Below are 21821 nucleotides of genomic sequence, written 5' to 3' on the forward strand. Positions count from 1 at the left end.
AACTTCAGAAATAAAGCATTTCAAACATAACAGTGTACACTTTACAAAAAATAAAAATGTACACGTACAGAAGCTGCAAGGAGACTGTGAAGTATAAGAGGGGGATCTGCATTCATGAAGTATGGTAGGAAGAAGTACAAAGGGGTGGTTGAAACAGAAGCATGAGGCTTGCTTTGTGACTAACTAAAGTTGATTTTGCCAGACTGTGGTAGAGTTTTTAATATAGTGGATGTTGCTTAGGAGTGAGTCCCAGAGGGTGGGTACTAAAACTGAAAGAGAACACTCAGTTGAGCTAGATGTTCTGGTGAGAATTATTTAATTTTACATTGGGAGTGAAGTAGATAATATGCACTTTGTACAGAAGCTATGTGCTAGCAGGGGAGAGGAATTACGGTATAAGGGCTCAAAAGGAGTTCAGGCACTGAGGCAGTGGACATTTCCCTGTGGTAGACTTGGTTGGGGACACATGGCTGAAGTGACATACAGCTGCAGAACAGTATTGGTTGTTGTGAATTCCCTGTAGGCAAAGAGAAGCACACACTGCCTGTCCAACAACTTTAATATCCAAATGCATGAGAGCAGAATAAGTAATGAGAGTTGTGCTCGGTGTACGGTAAATACTTATGTGATTACAACTTGTAGAAGTGTGTGTTACAGTATGGAGGAAACCCTGCATGCTACTGTCACTTTTATGTTCCAGTATGCATTTTAGGTAATGTTCCCTAGCCACTGTGAAGGGGGTAGTGGTCCACACACACCAGTTATAAAGGCATTGTCCTTTGTGCACTTCACCGGCCAGCCTGCTGCTGATGCTTGCCATACTGCCTGCTGTCTCATGTTGCCTTGGGGGCCATGGACATTATTTTCCTCTTGTGCATTTGGCTATTGAAGTTGTGGACGTGGCACCACATTCTTCTCTTTGCCCACAGGGAATTCACAACAACATTATTTCTCTATAGCTGAATGTCACTTCAGTCATGTATCCCCAACCAAACACACCACAGGAAAATGCCTCACTACTTAAGCACCTGAAGCCATTCAAAAGCTATATAAGTGCAGCGTGCGCAGCGTGCTTATACTTCCAGAGCAGTGCGTGTTAAGTTTACTTCTTCTTGTACTCCTGAAATGCCATCAGTGTTTGAATTCAGCTATGTTGTGTTGCAGACCATCAAAATAACAAATTGTACCTGTGACTGCCAAATTGGCCTGGGTCATGGCTGAAAATGGTTTGTTGACAAGCCCACCATCTGGTTAACGAAGAAAACAAATAATTAAGGTTTTGTGTATTGGGTGGAGCAAGAGGAGATCTGCATACTCAAGAACAGGTAACCATTTATCTCTGGGAATGGAGTGGTGCTCTGTTCTTGGTGTGAGAACAATAAATGTACATATTCTACTTGAAACATTTCTGTTTTTTTTTTCTTCTTTTTTATATAAAGATGTAATCAGAGAAAGGGCATATTCAAGTAAATTGTTAACAGCATTTCTGCCTTTTAGAATTATTTTGCAGCAACCATATAAAGTAGAGCTAATTTTAGACATTAGATTATTTGTATGAAATGGCAATTTAAGTATCGGTCAAGTAAAACACCAAGGTATTTAAAGAAATAGACTTTTTTATAAGGAGGTGTGTGGTTGGTGGCAGATGTTTTAGCTTATTAGGGGCATCTGAAGAACACATATATATATATATATATATATATATATATATATATATATATATATATATTTTTTTTTTTTTTTTTTTTGGTAAGCAGTATCAGAGGTTTGTCCTTCAGCCATGAATGTTATTTGTAAAGACTGATTTAGAGTTTAGAAATACAGATGTATAGTTGGAGGCTGAGATAAAGAGTGCAAGAGGTTCTCCAGTTTGAGTCTTGGCTGGGGTGCCTTCTGTGTGGAGTCTGCATGTCCTCCCTGTATTTGCTTGGGTTTCCTCTGGGTACTCCAGTTTCCTCCCACATTCCAGGGACACGCATCTGGCGTGTTTCTCCCCAGGCCTCTACTGAAAATAGGCTCTGTCCTAGTCAGACTTTCCCGGTCAACAAATGTTAAATAAATAAATAGGTCAACATCTTAAAGTATGAGGTTAGTTTCTTTAGGGTCAGAAGGAAGATAATTGATGACTGCACTGAAGAGGATGAAGACTATGATGGAGACTTGTGAGACTTGCATTATAATATTGTATGTGAAAGAGGATGTGTTAACAGTTTTAACTGAAAAGGCTCTATTTGTAAGGTAACTACATAACTATTCAGGCAAGAGGAGAATAAGCTGGTGTGGACAAGCCTGTAAAACCAGTTTTGTATGATTTACTGAGTCAAAGGACTTAGTGAAGTCAGCAAAGAGGGCTTCTGATAGGTGGCCTGTGCTAGTGTTTGTAAAGTATTACATTAATTAAAATGGGTAGAGCAGCTTGAGATACTGTTTTATGTATTTGTATGATGAGATAATAATATACAGGTGGAGGCATTCAGTCAGCTACTTGGCTCTAGACGGAGTTTTCAATAAGATTTCTTAGGCGAGGAGGAAGAGTTATTGGGAGATATCTGTAGAAGAGGAAGGTTTGCTGCATTCAGAGAGTAATGAGGAAATCAGCAAACTGGTTGATGAACCAGGGAAAGATATCACACAAGTCCGCTAGTCCACATGTGCACAGAAAGAGCAGTAGTTTTTCAATGTTTGTTGGACACATTTTGTATAAAAAAATGAAGAAGGTAGAGTTCTAGTGAAGTGAGGTTGGAACAGTTGTCCTTTAGTACCCTGACGCAGATCTTGTATGGAGTAAAGGAGTGAAGAAGTTTGGTTGATTTAGAATGACCTGTTAGCTACTGACTTCTTTCTAGACGTTCTATTAGTTTATGAAACTTCAGAGATCTGATCATAGTCTTTTATCATACATGCCATTCAGAGCCATTATGGTTTACTGTCATGCTACAATACACACAACAATCATCAAATGCCCCTGCATCCAGATCTGACAGCATTAAAATCTACAATACACTTTATACTGTTGCATATACAAAAAGTATGGTCGAGTGCAATTTCTAACAACTGTCACAGCTGTTGATTATTCAGAGACCTTGTCAGCAGATGAAGCACTTTTAGTACCAACATTAAAAGTAAACCCACTAAAACAACTTTCAGCAACGATGGAAATGTCTGTTTTTTTCCCACTACTGTGTGTCCTTGGAACAGGTGCATATAAGTCCAGGGTGGGGGGATATACCCTCACAAAAAAATAGCTTACTCTGATGTTTACTAAAAAATGGTTTCAACAGGTTGGCTTTGTCATATCAGCAGCGTGCAATGAGTGAGTTATCAGTCTGGTGACATGAATGCATTATTCATAATTATACTTCTGGCCAGTGTCAGTGTGGCAGCATTAAAAGTCTTAAAGCTTTTGGAGATATAAAAGGGTAATGGGTCATACAGGGGGCACTGTATTAGAACCATCAGTGTTTTTATTTCCTCTGAGAAGCATGAATTTCATAGGATTTGGGTACTGTATGTCAGAAAATGTTTGCAATCTTGTCTGCAACCAGATTTTTTTTAAGACTTCATAATTATATCTGGGTATTGCCAAAGGTAAGTCTTATTAAACAGATGAAGTTTAACTTTATTTACTTTAGTTCTTTTTCAAAAGGAGAATGCAGCTTTTGTGCTATACTGTTTGGGCCAGGTTTTGGGAAAGCTTTGTGGTAGGATTAAAATTAATTAAAAGAAATGAAGAATGATTTATATTTGCCTCTATTTTTCTCCAGTCAGTATGTTCTATATGTGTAGTCTTCAGAGTATTATAGGCTTGCGGGAGTAGCAAAAACAGTGAAATGCTGTTAATCTAAAAACTTCCTAAGATATTTATGTTCCCAAATTAAAATAATTAATTTTATTTACCACTTCATATACAAATGAATTGGTGTCCATCTTAGTGCATAGGTAATAGTGAACTGTCATAGTAAATTCTCTTACTCTACCTAAATTTTTAACACCTTTATTAAATTATTACTCAAAACCTATGCAAAGATACATCAACTGTAAAGAAAACAAATAATGTAAAAATTTTTTTCATTTAAATACAATATACATCACGTATATTTTTTTTCTACTATCATCAGTCCAACATTACAAAAATTGCTGAATTCCTACCTCCCCTTAAACCTCAGTCTACCTCCTCCTCTTGAACATTATTATACTTGTATTGTTGACACAATTTCCGTTTACTTCTATGTAACTTGATCCTACTGTTTTCTAAAGGACCCTCTTCCAGTTATTGTATCTGTTTTATAATATTCAGTACTTCAAGTACAGTTGGTGTAGACTTTGATTTCCATTTTCTAGATACTACTTTTTTGGCAGCCAAAAGAATTAAACTTAATAAGGCCTTACTATGACTAAATAATTCAGATTCTGTATCCCAACTAAAAATAAATAATTTCCTTACTTACAGACATTTGCTCACCCAATATTTCTGATACAGTACTCTGTAGAGAATATTTTAAAATTTGCCAACTCAAAACTCCAAAAACATATGTTCCCAGTTACCTCTTTCTTCTCCATCACACCTACAGCATTTAATATCAACAGGAGGAAAAATTCTTTGAGGTCTGCTGGGGGTACCAAACTACGTATGCAAACACCTACAAGCAAAGATCCTAAACCTTCTGGACTTGGTTCCATACGTGGGAGACATACATATGTCTTTCCATTGTTTTCTTGTAAATTGCTTTTCCATTCTCTCTTCCCAATCTTTTCTAACCTCCTCTGATCGATTCTTACAGTTATCATGCTATATTTTATACCCTACTAATTATCCCTTTTTTAACGGCTGCTTCTATTCTAGATTCAACTAAAAACTCTACCAGAGCAGGCCTTTCACTTAAAATCCTTCTATCCCTTTCTCTTTGCGAGATCAAGCCCTGGTTGGGAAGGCAGTCTCTAATCTGCAAACCAAATGTCTTCTTGGTCACATCCCACTGTATTACCTTTCTTGCTTGAGTTATTTGCTCCCAATATTTTGCCTCCTTTGCCAGGTTTTGCCAGTAAATTCCAGCCCCCTCTAGCCTATTTTGTGCACCCCTCCTTGTAGTCATCTCTATTGGCAAAATCTTCTTTTTGTATTTCTTGCATTGGTTTAGTTCTTAGAATACTTTCTGCTACTTTATGAATATAATATTCTCTGTGGTTGTTATTATTCTCCTTAAGGATCTGCATCCTAAATCCCACGCTCTCTCTCGCTATTTCTGGAACTTCACCCTTGCCTCATCCTCATCCCTTTCCACTTTGAATTATAGACTTCTGCTTGTGTTATGTATATGAACCTTAACTGTGTAGAGCTAAAATTATATTCAAATAAACCACTTTGTTTTATTGGATTAGCTTATCCTAATTAACACTTGCTCTCTTTTCCTCCTAGATTACTTCCTTCAATTCTGTATTAATTACTGTTCACAACTTCTCCTTGGGTTAACAAAAGTACACCTGACCTGTATAGAAGACAAAAGGGACTAAGAAACATTTCCACTGCTTCTATCTTGCTATCCAAATTCATAAATAAGAGTTTCCATTTTTCAATTTTTTTATTATCTTTTGATTACTCTCTTCCCACTTCCTTAGCTGTCATATCAGAAGCCTTTTTAATCCATGATCCTAAATATTTAATTTATCATGTTCCCATAAATATGGGTATTGCTAAACCAATTTGTGTGTAGGTACCTATATCTAGATTATTTACTGAAACCCGTAGCCGAGAAAAACAGATCATATATAAAAGATTCTATGCACTTTTTGAGAAAATATTAAACATTATAGTTGAAGCTGACAGCATCTTAATATCAATTGATGTACAGTCATTATATACTGTGCTTCCTCACAATTACTGCATAGACACAGCTGTGGATTCTTTTAGAAGACACCATAATGTTATACAAGCACAGCTAGAAAAGTTAAGTAAGCTCATTATTTTGGTACTGGATTTTAATTTCTTTACTTTTAAGTAAAAGAATAGAATAGCTATGGGGGAGGCGATGGTGCCCAGCTTAGCCAGCATAGCCCTGGACAAGTTGGAGGAGGATTTTGTGTTCACCAACAGAAATTTCATGTACCACATCTCATGTTATTTTAATTTTATCGACTATATTTTTATTGGATGGAAAATTGACACTTTACAGCTGTAAGAGTTTATCAGGTACCTTGGTCTAGCTACTACCTTCCTGCATTTCATCTCCTCGCACAGCTCCGGATGAACCATGTTCATAGACATGCTATTCAAATTGCAGAAATTAAATGGATTATAAAATTAAATGCTACTAAAAAGCTAGGTTTCAATGGCACTTTTAAAATATTTTATCATCTCTTAAAGCAAGATGATTTGTTTAATAATAGGTAATTTTGTGACATGTGACTAGTTGTATTTAGTATAACAGGGTAAAGTGGTTTTAGAGACTTATTGTATTACACATGAAGAAGTAAGAATGTGTGAAAGCACTTGTGAATTTTTATTCCAATAAAGGTTTGAACTCTATATCTTGTCCACTATTGGAGAGTTTGCTTTGTGGATACATTTTCTTTTGAGTGGTTTACTCCCAGAAAACTGAACTTTGGTTTGACTATGAAATAATAATATTTGATTACAGCATTTATAGGAAACCTTCCTTTTCTAAGAGTTACTTGCAACTTATCAGTGCCCACCTTTACTAACAGAAATGAAACTTGGTTAAAGGACAATTTATTAGACTATGTCAAATTATTTCTAATGATAAAATTCATAAGACAGAAGTTGTAAAATTGAAAGAGATGTTTATAGAATGGAACTATCCACCTAATTTGATTGATGAGTAATTAGGAAGTGTAGCAGGGTAAACAAGGGAGGTTTTGCCATATTTTAAAGAAGTAGGAACACCAACAGAACAATAAGGATGTCAGTAAAAATTGCAGCTACAGTACTAAACATGACATAAATAGTAATAAAATTAGAAATACAATGTATAACAATTGGTCTGGAATTTTTGGGGGCTTTACCCTGGTTGATAAGTTAGGAGTAAGTCCAAGTTTTCTATATAAGAAGGTAAAGAATTTGAAAAGTATATTACAAAAGAGCACTGAAGTCTCATTCCTGAAGCATAAGTATGGGATGAAAAAATGTGGGAAATGTGCACAGTGCCAATATATATTGCAGGGAAAGAACATTACCACTGGGGCAGTTCCTGGGGTGTTGGGGGTAAAAGGAAAATACAATTATAATACCTCTGGGGTGGTTTTTGTGGTGCAGTGTTCTACATGTGGAACATTGTGTATAGGAAAAACAAAGCATGCCCTGAGACTCAGAATACATGAACATTTATATTCCATAAAAAGGAAAGATGAACAGAATGCTTTATATAAGCATTACTTGAATGTAGGAATTTTAATAAACTTTTGTTTTTTATTTTAGAAAGGGTGGTATATGATGAGGAGGGTAGAAATTGGGAAGTCTACTTAAAAAGTAGGGAAATGTACTGGCAAGCTTTGTTGAATGCTGTTCAATACTCTGGTATCAACAATAAAGTAAGTATTACTAGTGTATGGATCCAGTAAGATTTGTAGTAGAATATTTTGAGATTCAATGGATTTTTTTCATTATTGTTCATTACTTTTTTCTGTATTTTAAGGACATTACTGTTTTAGAACAAGGAGGATGGAAAAAGTTAATGAATGTTTAAAGCTGCATATTTGAATGTCATTCATTGAAAGATTGATGATTAATTAAAATGAGAATTTATAAGGGTGGGCTTCATTTAACTTTTATTCCTATGAAGTTCTTGTACTAAAACAACAAAAGCACTTCATCTTTTCTAAATAAAGTGCAGCAATGTGCTGACTAGCATGTTTTATTTATTTAGGTCACATTTCGCTGGTGTAGGGTTTATGTTTGATCATCACATTATGAAGTGGGCCATTCTAGCCACTTACTCTCATCTCCCTTCTCAGGCTCCTTCACATTATAAGATGATCCTGAATGGACTGTCAAGGATTTATCGGTCTGCACCATAGATTTGGAGGTCCAGTCTTTTTTCCCCACCCTTCCAAAGACCAAAAAATACCTCAAGCAACTATACAAACTGTTGTCTTTTGCAGGACTGTCCTGTGTTAGCCATGGTTCAAAATTGCAATATTGCATTCTAGGGGACATCCAACTATAGAAGCTCTAGACAAGGACCAATGTTTATCTTTGGTAGATAATCCTAATATAAAGTTATTACTCATGCTGCAAGATCCTATTATTTATACATCTCTGATTATCATGAATTATCACACTTGTATTTTTAGATACTCACTTAATGAGAATGACTCTTTCTACTGCAATTTTGTACCAGTATATGTGCAGGCAACAAGTATGTCTATTGTTTCTTTTACCTAATGGGAAACTGTATGTCCATCAATGTTTTCATGAATGCAGAAAAAAACAGTGTCTTGGCAATACTGTGCTGGTATTTACTTTCAATTATACCATGATCCCCCCCAAAACGTGCACGCTGATTGGCCAGCATGCCCGTTGTAAATCGAGTTATACTAATGGAAAAAGGTCCGGTCGCCCGGACTTTTTTCCATTAGTATAACTCGATTTTTTAAAACACTGTCTCGCTATGTTAAATGGGTTTAACATAGGGATACAGCTTTAAAATAAGCAACGGAGATCTCCGTTGCTTATTTTAAAGCTGTCTCGCATGTTAAACCCATTTAACATAGCGAGACAGTGTTTTAAAAAGCAACGGAGAAAGCAAGATCTCCGTTGCTTTTTAGTGTCTCGCTATGTTAAATGAGTTTAACATGGCGAGACAGTTAAAATAAGCAACGGAGATGTCCGTTGCTTATTTTAAAACTGTCTCGCCATGTTAAACTCATTTAACATAGCGAGACACTAAAAAGCAACGGAGATCTTGCTTTCTCCGTTGCTTTTACAACTCTGATGTACTGCGCGGCGCGCAGTACATCAGAACTGCCGGATGCCAGACATCTGCGGAAGGGCAGTAAACAGACATTATACTATGCCATTATTTAAGAAAAGTAATAGTTTCTTTTCTTAAATAATGTCATGGTATAATAGCAATAACCCACTTCTGGGTGTGGGTAATGCAAAATTTACCCACGGTTGGCTTTGTTTGGTCCCGAGGGCGAACCACGCCAACCGTGGGTAAATTTAGCATTACCCACACCCAGGCATGGGTTATTGCTATAATAAATTGTCATTTGCTTTCAGTCCTATAAAAATTAGCTATAGCTCAGTGGCAGCATAACTATCTCCTGAAAGGAAGTGGGATATGTGGCTAATAAGAGACAGAGGAGATTCCAGTGCAGTATTATGTGCAAGTACACACCTGAAAACTGTGAGACAATGAGCAATTCACCTAACCCGACACTGTCCCAGGTCACCAATGAAAAAGCACACGTGTGCAGTGTGCTTAACTGACTAACAATCAAATATATAAATTATAAAAAAAAACACTACAGCCCACTGAAACAATTTTGCATATACAAAACCAGAGGAAACAGCAACTTCTGTTCCTGTAGTTGGTACACTTAAAAAAATGGTACTTATCTACCTCTGATTTGTGAATTCAGACTGTGCTGTGCTCCTGAACACCTGATTGCTCATAAAATATACATTTAAGCAAACATGTTATACTAGTGCCACTGACCCTATTAAAACTAGAGTTTACTCTTACATTGCTATTCCACGACTTCTGTTGCCTGCAACAGTTTGCCATGAATGTCACAACAAATGGATTGATGCAGTAGTCAGTACTGGAAGATCAATGCAATTGCCATTCTTAGTAACATCGTTTTGATCTTTCAGCACATAGAGCTTTGGCATGACAACATTTTCAGCTGGTCAGTGGGTTTCTGGCACAATACTGAGCACCTGTAATTACTAAGGTACAGTTACAGTCCACACAATTACAGATGTAGGGCAGTTCTTAAAATGCCGTGAGATAAGGATGAAGAATGACCTGATGTAATAGTCTGCTGCTATGCATGTGCTTTCAACACAGGAAGTAGTTAAGGAACTCCTGTCACTGATGGGAAGTCATTTGAACAACTGTGCTCAATTCTGGCAATCGTATTTAAATTGGATTTAAGAGTGGACAGATACAGATTCAAGGTTGGGGAACAAAGACCACTGGAAATAACATATCAAGGAGCCTGAACAGTAAGGAGAAAGCAAATCAAGAAAGCAAGTATAATCCTCTGAATGTTTACCATTGTCAAGGTAATGAGTAGATTATATGTATATAGTCAAAACACATCAAATAACAGTGCTTAGACTAATTTCTGTACATAAAACAGTATAAGAAAAAGGAAATTCTTTTTTGCTTCACGCAGACAACAGCAGCAATACAGACAAAACCAAGTATCAGAATGAAAATATATATTTAAACGATAATGTTATCCATCAAAATAGTGTGATTCTAATTAAAATGTTTTTCAGGGATGAAAAACACTGAAATCACAAAATATAGAAAAGACATTTGACTGAATGAAAAATGAATATTTGACTGAAAAGATTATAGTGGTTGGTGCATATCTGCAAGTGTTTGCAGGTTGGGGTTACGGTAAGGGTTAGGTAATGTGACATATTTACAGTTTTGTATGTTTGGTGTTGTGTGTGTTCTGTGTCCTTCTGTCTTGAGTAGTGGTACTGTTACAGAAATGTGTTTTAGGAATGCAATTTGTAGGGTTAGTGTTAGCACACATGAGTAAGCTGGTGCAAAGTTTTATATATTTCATGACAAACAGCATAATAGATGACATAGCAGAAATTATTGCTCAAACTTTAACTCATGAGACTGCTATACTAGTAGATGTGGCACAGCTATATAATAAAGACAACAATGAAAAATTGTTTAGTTCTTAAAATTGTTACTGTGATTTACATGAACACATACATGTATATCACATATATACAGCCAAAATTGCCTTCATATTTCTTCAAAATGTAGTATCATCATTTAACAGCACTTAGCAATGAAGAACATCCTAGTATCCAAATATTAGTGGGCATTTTGATTAGTCTAATACACTGTCAATATTCGCCCTCCATTTCCCCTTTCTACTACCATCTGCTTTCCTCTTTGTCCCACTCTTGCATATGCTCTCCTACTTCTCACACTAACAAATTAACATTTTGTTACCCTTCATTAATCTCCCCCTCTACATCTAGTATCCATTCCCATCTTATTTACCATATCATCATTCTAGAACCTAAGCACACTTTTATTTAATTTGAGATCTCTTCTTGACCTCAGAATTTCAACATCCAGTTTGCATCCTGCCCTTCTAATAAATCCAGTCATCTTTCCTGTTTCCCCCTTCTCCTTCCCTGTGGCTTCAAACCCGTCCCCACCCATAAACAAAAGGCCTACATAATTCTGTCTTCCTATTTTATCCATATTTCCAAATTAACATACCATATCTTTTGACTATCCTTTCAGATCCACCACATATGACATTGATTACCTGCATGTTGCCACACATCCAACAATTCTCATCAGCCTACCACCCATCCTTATAAACCCTCAATGGTATTTTATACCACACATGGAAGAACAACCAGTGTGCTTCATTTTCATGAGTGCAGATCTAATCTTCCTTTGGTAACTTCCATACTTCCCACAAGGCATTTTCCCTGTATAGCTCACACTTCTTCATTTGCCAGTCTCTTATTCTTCTCTCTCCCTCCCTCTCCTGCCTTACATTCCCCCAAAGCACTATATACAACTCCTATTACACTTCTTTGGATCATAAACCAATCTCTGTTGCTATACTGATCTTCCATTTCCCTCCTGTCTCTCCTTTACCCATCTCTCATGTACCACTCTTTTATTTTTTCACCAAGCTCCTATAGTAAAGACAATCACCTGATTAAACTCTTTGAACTCTGCCTGCTCATTTAATTCTTAACACATCTTGTTATGTTCTCTAATCTTTTCTGGGGCTATTGTAAAACTTTTTTTCTTCAAGTCCCATTCCTCCCTTCAAGGTCTTTAATCTGTACTCCTAGTGCACTTCTCGAATAGCTATGTATAGCAGTAGCTGCATCTGAATATGTCTGATCCATGTGCTTGAAACGTATTACTAATCATCACATACTAGACCTGCATGTGAAATAACCACAACATTTAACCATGCCTCTATCTTTGTTAGCAATAATTAAATTCAAAACATGAGAATCATTTTGAAAATAATATTTTAAATTTTTATTTCTATAAGAAAGCATTGGCATTTCAGCTGCTATGTTAAATAAACTGCTTTGCCCACTACAATCTTCCCAGTTGTCATGTAGTAGATTATTAACTAATTCACTGTGTGCAACAAATATTTTAACACAACTAATCATAATTTGATTTTCATGTTTTGCCAACAGAAATATTAGCTCTAATTGGAAAAAATAAAAATAAACGAATCCATGAGCTGAATCATTCTCACAACTTTAAAACAGAAACTCCATGAATGAAATCCATTTTGTAGATATATCTGCAAACTGTGCCACTAAGCTACCTCAGCCTTCATATCAAACATGTACAAAAGCCACCAATCTTAGACATCTTAGATGACAAAGGAATCAGTTGCTGCATGTGAAAAACGTAATAAGCCAGCCCGAACCGGTGATCACAGTAAATGAAATATAATCCATGCATACAACTGAACTGTGGTAGAAACAAGTACCCTAAAACATGAGTATGCTTTCTTACTGACATGAACTACTGCTTCAGAACAAGAAAGAATATCACGTAGACTATTACATAGATTTTTTACATTAATACTGTTAATCACAGAATCCAAAAACATTAAAAATCAGTGTTACAACGACTTTAAGAGGGAAAAAAAGAATAAAGCAGCAGTTGCTAGTATTATCAAATAACAGATAAACATCCACTTTGTCTACTTTTAATATCTTAATTTCTGTATTGATAAATATTTAAACCTCAGTAAGTGTTCGTCCAACATTCTTCCAGCATACCTGAGAGAACAATAATCCAAGCAGGACGGGGAGCAGACACACCTGGGACATCCCTCTCTGCTACTGCCACAAGTCATCTGGAGTGGCTCTCGGTACGCTGTATCCTCTCTCTTCAGAACCTTGGCAAAGAAGTACAACAGCCAGTGTCACACACATCGATAGCAGATCCTGTAAAGGGAATGAAAACACAGGATAAAATGCTACAGGAGACAGAAATGAAATGATACAACCTCACCAGGTGCACATAAATGTCACAGGAGACAGAAATTAAACAGTACTCACTCAGCAGGTGTACATAAATGTTATAGCAGACAGAAATTAAATTATATATAAATGTTACAGAAGACAGAAATTAAATGGTACTCCCTCACCAGCTGTATGTAAATGTTACAGGAGACAGAAATTAAACAATACTCCCTCGGCAGGTGTACATAAATATTACAGGAAACAGAAATTAAACAATACTCCATCACCAAGTGTACATATATTTTACAGAAGACAGAAATTAAATGATACATAAATGTTACAGGAGACATAAATTAAACAATACTCCCTCACCAGGTACACATAAATGTTACAGGAGACAGAAATTAAACAGTACTCCCTTGTCAGGTATACATAAATGTTACAGAAGACAGAAATTAAATGGTAATCCCTCACCAGGTGTACATAAATGTTACAGGAGGCAAAAATTAAACAATACTCCATCACCAAGTGTACATATATGTTACAGAAGACAGAAATTAAATGGTGCTCCCTCCCAGGTATACATAAATGTTACAGGAAACAGAAATTAAACAACACTTCCTCACTAGGTGTACATAAATGTTATAGGAAACAGAACTTAAACATACTCTCTCACTAGGTGTACATAAATGTTACAGGAAATAGAAATAAAAAAGTACTCCCTCATCAGGTGTACATACATTTTATAGGAGACAGAAATTAAACAGTACTCGGTCACCATAGGTACATAAATGTTACAGGACTCAGAAATTAAATAGTACTCCCTCACCATAGGTGCATAAATATAGCAGGAGACAGAAATTAAGCAGTATTGCCTCACTAAGTGTACATAAATGTTACAGGAGACACAAATTAAATGGTACTCCCTCACCAGGTGTACATAATTGTTACAGGAAACAGAAATTAAACAATACTCCCAAGCCAGGTGTACATAAATCTTACAGGAAATAGAAATTAAAAAGTACTCCCTTGCCATGGGTAGATGGATGTTAAAGGAGACAGAAATCAACAGTACTCCCTCACCATTGGTTCATAAATGTTACAGGAAACAGAGATTAAAATGCATTAATTCGCCATGGGTACATAAATGTTACATGAGACAGAAATTAGGCAGTACTCTCACGCCAAGTGTACATAAATGTTACAGGAGACAGAAATTAAATTGCACTCCCTCACCATGTGTACATAAGTGTTACAGGAAACAGAAATTAAACAGAACTTTGTCACCATGTATACATAAATTCTACAATCCCCATCAAATGTATGCAAACACTACTCCAGCTATGTATGCCATAAAGAATGCACTTACACCAAATTTATGCAAAAAATATATATTTTCTTACACTTTATGGAAAGAAGCACTGCAGAATAAGACAAATACTAAATCATGTATATATGGGTCTCCTACAGAGGATCAAACTTTAAAAATTTTTAATTTCATATGGCCAAGACCATATGATCAAACTTTTAAAAGTTTAAACGTTCTGAACACAGATCTCCATTCAGCACAGAACTGGAAGATTTCTATTTTCCTCACTGTAGTGCGATCTCGGAGTTGGTATATTTAAATAGTAGGGGGTGTGGGGGTGCAGGGGGGGCTTGCCAACCTGCTAAAAATTTTCAGGACAATTATTATTTTTTTTTTCCTATTTTATATCAGATGCTCAAACTTTTAAAAGTTTGATCATATGGAGTAGCCCACCACCTAGCTTGTTTTATACTATGCAGTTTCTGTTAAGAGGGTAAGTACTTTTTAATCAGACTAGGTGGGGGGCTGTGCCCCCCACACCCACCAACTATATATTCTAACTCCAGGATCGCACTACAGTGGGGAAAAGGGCATATATACTGTCACTACTATTTTCGGTGAAATGAAATTCGGCGAAATGTGTTTTTGGCGATTTGGTCTTGGTGACATGAAATTCGGCAAAATGTGCTTTTGACAAAATGAACCAGATCCATATATATATATATATATATATATATATATATATATATACATACATATATATATATACAATATATATATATATATATATATATATATATATATATATACATACATATATATATATATATATATGTAAATTATATATATGTCGGGATTAATGAAAATTAAATTGTGGTTAATATGCAGCACAAATATGCCGGGGACACAGCTGCTCAATGCATAAGTAGATTTGCTAGTAGCATAGTAGAAATCTCTGTTATGTACCTCCCCACTCACACTGCAGCTGGAGCAGTGTTCCAAATTCAGTGCACGGAGTGCAGACTCCTGTCCTCCTCAACCCATATGTTTAGGTTGATTCCCCAGTGAAATACTGGCACTCAAAATGCTGACATTCTGAAAACAAAAAAGACTGAAAGTCCCACAGAAGTACCTTGAACATCGCTCTTCTCCTTTAAACTTCTTTTTTTTTTGCGGGGGCAAGCACTCCTGCACTCCTCACTGGTGGGCAACATACCTCTCAACTATACAGATTTTTGCCTCATATTTTTGGCCCGTTTTTCCTAAACTTGTGGTTTTCTGGCAAGTTAGTGGCAAATCATTAAAGATTGAAGTTAGAAAATAATGATAGACATTTGAGTTTTAGACTTCATACCCTTCAGAAAATGCATGCTAATGCAAAACCTGTTATTCTATCAACTTTTTAAGTTTGTAGGAGCAATATATCAAATGTGCCCCAATTTGTGGGTCTCTATCCCACTTTTACTTACTGCTTTGTCCAGATTTCTTGTTCTAAGAGGTTGAGAGATATGGTGGCCAAGCCCTCCACACCACATGAACATACCTCACAGAAAAGGGAATATGCCAAGAAATGGCCATCTAGGACTTGCCATACCTCAAAGAAGAGGAATATTCCAAGAAATGGCCATCTCACACTTGGTATATGTAAGTCTGCTTTTTCAGCCAGTCAGTCCCAGTGTTTTGGGACACGCTGTAGCGGATCTTGACATTTGAGATGGTTAAGGTCCTTCTCATACATATCATCCCTTTAAAATGCAAGGCTAGATTTGTGTCTGGGATCACTGCCTCCAGCATCCTTCTTGTGAAATAAATGTACAGCTTATATTGAGATTTACAGCCCCTCTCCCACAGTGTGGTACTTGTCAAATCTTTGTAATATTTTTGCCTCAGGTAAGCCACCCCCCTCCCCCATTCCCTGTGGCACAAATCATAAATGTAATGGTCTACAATAGCAGTAAGCTCTTTGATGTAATACTAAACATAAATTTTCAAATCCAGATAACTGGCTGGGAGACTTTAAATTTATGCCTGGGGTACCTAGAAGATCTTTTTACCAAGGGTAACTAATATACTAATATACAACAATAAGAGATGCAATGAAAACAAAAACAAAATTTGGTGGCTGAACGAGTATATCAGGGTAAAACAGCACAAAACTAAAATGGCCACTGAATAATACATGATCGTAAACACCATAAACTGCGTTTAAAACAAAATCATTTATTGGGACAACACAATAAAACAGGTAAGCGCTTTCACCATCAGCTGTATCAAACCATAAATAAACTAGTTAAACTAGGTAAACTATTTAAATACCATTTCAATTAACTCAAATCTAACCATAAAACAAGATCAGTTAGTGATGTATACAAACATCATATCCTGTTAAATATCTAAAGTACCGTATGTACACAGTTACCAAATATTCTACAACATAATTACATTCAAGCTGTATCTACACAGCTGTATCTACACAAACACTACATTCTACATAAATATTAAACCTACAATGTAAATATGCAAATTACATCCCACATTATATGTGTACAAAATATAGCCCACAACATAAATACTACTCCACACTTTATACACAGGAGCACTGTTTCTGAACTATAGGCATGCAATCACTGCATATCCCATCAAATGCACATAAACATTACATCCTACATCTGTTTTGTATAAAACCTATACCCAGACAACATGTATTTATATTCAGTTATGAATAAACTCTACACCCACATCATGAACAGCTAATTACTACTTCTGTGCCACATGCATAAACACTTGCACCATATATATATATATATATATATATATATATATATATATATATATATATATATATATGTGTGTGTGTGTATATACAGTGTATCCCACACTATACATACATACAAAAATCTATACCTATGCCTTGTGAATAAAGAGCATATCATACCATATGTACACAAACATGACAAAAAGATAAAGACTATATGCCACATCATACACAATGAAAGCAATGTGCTTATTCTTGTGCATTTTTCTGCAGTGGTTAATTTTGATCACGTTACTATGAAAATGGTTACTGATGCATAGAGAATACAGACCTGCTGACTCTTTAAATAAATAAAACCAAAAGAACACAGAAGACACCAGTAACATGGAGGATGGCACTCAAAAATCCAAGTATTTATTACAAGATAAGCACTTTCACGATAAAATCACAAATCGCTTCTTCAGGTCAAGAGAATCAACACATCCCCCTCCTTTTATATCAAGCAACCAATTAAATCAATTAAAATCATACACATCCTTAAAAACATACACATCCTTAAAACATACACATCCTTAAAACATACACATCCTTAAAAACGAAACATATACAATAAAACCAATCTACAAAAAATTGTATAAAACATATGCTTTAACTAGTAACCTAGTTATGCAATCTATGAGTTTTAAGAGCAGGTTTCAGTGGAACATATTCATTTAGTCCACTCACTCTAGTTGCACCCAATCTCAGTATCCACTGTAACTCTATAGACTCAGTTTGTGTCCTGATGTCCCCTAACCTAGCATTAGCATAAAGCCTGTCTATAATAAGAACCTAAAATGATGGTCACTCCCTTCACTCATGAGATGTTTAGCAAGGGCATTACATTTATACTGTATATTTATGCAATACAAGTGCTCCCTAACACATTCCCTAAGTCTCCTATTACTTTTCCCATCATAGAAACAGGAGCATACAGTGCATCTAGCAAGGTACACTATATGTTTGCTATTACAGTCTGCTTGCACTCTAAAATTAAAGGTTCTACCAGTATCAGGATTAGTAAAAGTATTGTTACTATCCATAACCTGACAGTACCGACAGTTACGGCAGGGAGTGGTGCCATACTGCTCATGTCCTGGTCTATCATTCCCATGCCTCATTCTATCTGGATAACAAAGCATTCTTTTCAAATTCAACTTATTCCTATAAATGAATGCCCATCGTACTCCGATAACTTCCTTAATCTCATTGTTGGTCAAAAGTATTGACTAATTCCTCTTAATCACATCAGTAATGTATTTAGTATCATTGGTATATTGTATAGAACAAGCTACTGATTTTTTATTCTCCCTATGAGGGCGAATGGTCCTATCTGTATCATCCATCCTAGAAACGTAGGGCTTAGCCCTGGTCTCTCTAAGGGATGCCCCTCTACTTAAACCCAAACTCACTTCCTGCTCATTATAACCCCTCTTCAGGAAGTCACCCCTCAATATATCCAGTTCATCTAAATAACCATTATCACCAGCATTCAGTCAGGAGGCTCTCATGCTCTGTCCTTTAACTATGTTCCAAAAAATGTGTGAGGGATGCATACTGGTTCTATGTAGTAACAAATTCCGATAGCATTCCTTCCTGAAAAGGCTAGTCCCAATAGTAGAATCAGGAAGCCTTTCCACTATTACATCCAAGAACTCTATCCTGTCTGGTGAGCTCTTCATTGAGAACTTAAGGAATGAGGTGGTAGTATGTAGATATTCAACAAACCGTATTAAATCTAATTGGGAGCCATTCCACAGAATAAAAACATCGTCCACAAATTGAACATAAAGATTTATGTGATCTGTGAACTCATGCCCATTCAACACATAGACAGATTCCCATTCTGCTAGCACCATGTTGATGTAGCTATATCCCTCTTCACGGTTATACCCAACGATATAGGGATTGAGTGACTGACTCGGTATTTGGTCAAAGATGGTACACTGGATAGTAAGTTGAGTGGATTGACAGGGTTCCTGTTGGAAATAATTTTAGAAAATAATGTATTTCTGTTCAATAATGAATATTATTTACAGAGATCTGGCATAGCTATGGGCAGTTCTTGTGCCAATAGCTATGCCAACATGGTGCTAGCAGAATGGGAATCTGTCTATGTGTTGAATGGGCATGAGTTCACAGATCACATAAATCTTTATGTTCAATTTGTGGACGATGTTTTTATTCTGTGGAATGGCTCCCAATTAGATTTAATACGGTTTGTTGAATATCTACATACTACCACCTCATTCCTTAAGTTCTCAATGAAGAGCTCACCAGACAGGATAGAGTTCTTGGATGTAATAGTGGAAAGGCTTCCTGATTCTACTATTGGGACTAGCCTTTTCAGGAAGGAATGCTATTGGAATTTGTTACTACATAGAACCAGTATGCATCCCTCACACATTTTTTGGAACATAGTTAAAGGACAGAGCATGAGAGCCTCCTGATTGAATGCTGGTGATAGTGGTTATTTAGATGAACTGGATATATTGAGGGGTGACTTCCTGAAGAGGGGTTATAATGAGCAGGAAGTGAGTTTAGGTTTAAGTAGAGGGGCATCCCTTAGAGAGACCAGGGCTAAGCCCTACGTTTCTAGGATGGATGATGGAGATAGGACAATTTGCCCTCATAGGGAGAATAAAAAATCAGTAGCTTGTTGTATACAATATACCAATGATACTAAATACATTACTGATGTGATTAAGAGGACTTGGCCAATACTTTTGACCAACAATGAGATTAAGGAAGTTATTGGAGTATGACGGGCATTCATTTATAGGAATAAGTTGAATTTGAAAAGAATGCTTTGTTATCCAGATATTATGAGGCATGGGAATGATAGACCAGGACATGAGCAGTATGGCACCACTCCCTGCCGTAACTGTCGGTACTGTCAGGTTATGGATAGTAACAATACTTTTACTAATCCTGATACTGGTAGAACCTTTAATTTTAGAGTGCAAGCAGACTGTAATACCAAACATATAGTGTATCTTGCTAGATGCACTGTATGCTCCTGTTTCTATGATGAGAAAAGTAATAGGAGACTTAGGGAACGTGTTAGGGAGCACTTGTATTGCATAAATATACAGTATAAATGTAATGCCCTTGCTAAACATCTCATGAGTGAAGGGAGTGACCATCATTTTAGGTTCTTATTATAGACAGGCTTTATGCTAATGCTAGGTTAGGGGACATCAGGACACAAACTGAGTCTATAGAGTTACAGTGGATACCGAGATTGGGTGCAACTAGAGGGAGTGGACTAAATGAATATGTTCCACTGAAACCTGCTCTTAAAACTCATAGATTGCATAACTAGGTTACTAGTTAAAGCATATGTTTTATACACATTTTTTGCAGACTAGTTTTATTGTATATGTTCCGTTTTTAAGGATGTGTATGTTTTTAAGGGTGTGTATGACTTTAATTGATTTAATTGGTTGCTTGATATAAAAGGAGGGGGATGTGTTGATTCTCTTGATCTGAAGAAGCGATTTGTGATTTTATCGTGAAAGTGCTTATCTTGTAATAAATACTTGGATTTTTGAGTGCCATCCTCCATGTTACTGGTGTCTTCTGTGTTCTTTTGGTTTTGCATATATCTTGAACACTATTTACATGGTGGTGTAGAGTGGTGTTGTATCTGTCTGTGTTTTCAGTGGAGTTAACTGGGTGTGGTGGGGATTTGAAGCTTGCCAGTGTATCACTTAGGAGTAGGTAGTTTGTCTTAAAGAAATGTGTAAAGGTAGCTAGAGTGGAAGGGATCTCTGGTGTCAAGTTTTATTTGAAGGAGACTGCTTTAAGGTCAGACCTAACAAGTGCTGGTGATAGGCAAGGGATGGTGCAAGATGCTCCCATTTAGAAAAGACAAGATCCAAGATGTAATTCCCCCTAGTGGCTACTCTGACTAATTGCTTCAGAGCTACATCTTAGTAATATACACTGTTCTAGAGAGCACAACACACTGTTTGAATTCTCTAGGGTTCATTAAACTGTCACATTTCTTTTTCTTGGGCTTGATGAAGTAAGTATCAACATGGGCAATAACAATACTTGGCATACTGTACTGAATCATAAAGAGTATGGATGGATTGCCCAGGTTTGTGCTTTAGAGTTTAGACCTTCCTGGCCTCAATGATTATTTTTAATATAAAGTAATATTTCAAAAAAATGTAAATATGTTCATCTTTTATTTGTATCTGGATTTGCACATATAAATTTTAGTTTCTGAAGATGAACTTTCAAGATTTATTTTGTGGTATAGGATTCATGGTTTGTATCTTTGTCCTTTGTAATATAAACCACATGAATGCTGCCCATGAGATCATGGGATAAACTGTGCTTATTTAAGTAATTAGGCTAATAAATATGTTTTGATTTGAACTGAAGAGGCCACCAAGGTTGTGAATGAGTTGATTTCTTTCTGTTTCTTTTGCTTAATAAAGCATATTTATTACTTTATTTTATGCTGGGACTTTGCTTTTCAACTACATTTTTGTTGTATGCACATTTCGGATCCATGTTAA

General features: G+C 36.2%; 1 protein-coding gene across 4 annotated transcripts in view; it reads right to left on the reverse strand.

Moving 5' to 3' along the window:
• Nucleotides 1-21821, reverse strand: part of GCGR (glucagon receptor) — a 1613162-nt gene that overhangs the window by 729167 nt on the left and 862174 nt on the right. For all 4 annotated transcript variants that reach the window (XM_044068203.1, XM_044068202.1, XM_044068204.1 and 1 more), the window contains exon 2: nt 13001-13168. In XM_044068203.1, coding sequence (XP_043924138.1) covers nt 13001-13051 — 51 coding nt within the window. In that variant the 5' untranslated portion in view covers nt 13052-13168. The remainder of the gene's footprint in view (nt 1-13000; nt 13169-21821) is intronic.

The sequence above is a fragment of the Protopterus annectens genome, chromosome 4.part0 (genome assembly GCF_019279795.1).
Source record: "Protopterus annectens isolate FY-2018-M chromosome 4.part0, PAN1.0, whole genome shotgun sequence".
In the NCBI taxonomy this organism is placed as follows: domain Eukaryota; kingdom Metazoa; phylum Chordata; order Ceratodontiformes; family Protopteridae; genus Protopterus; species Protopterus annectens.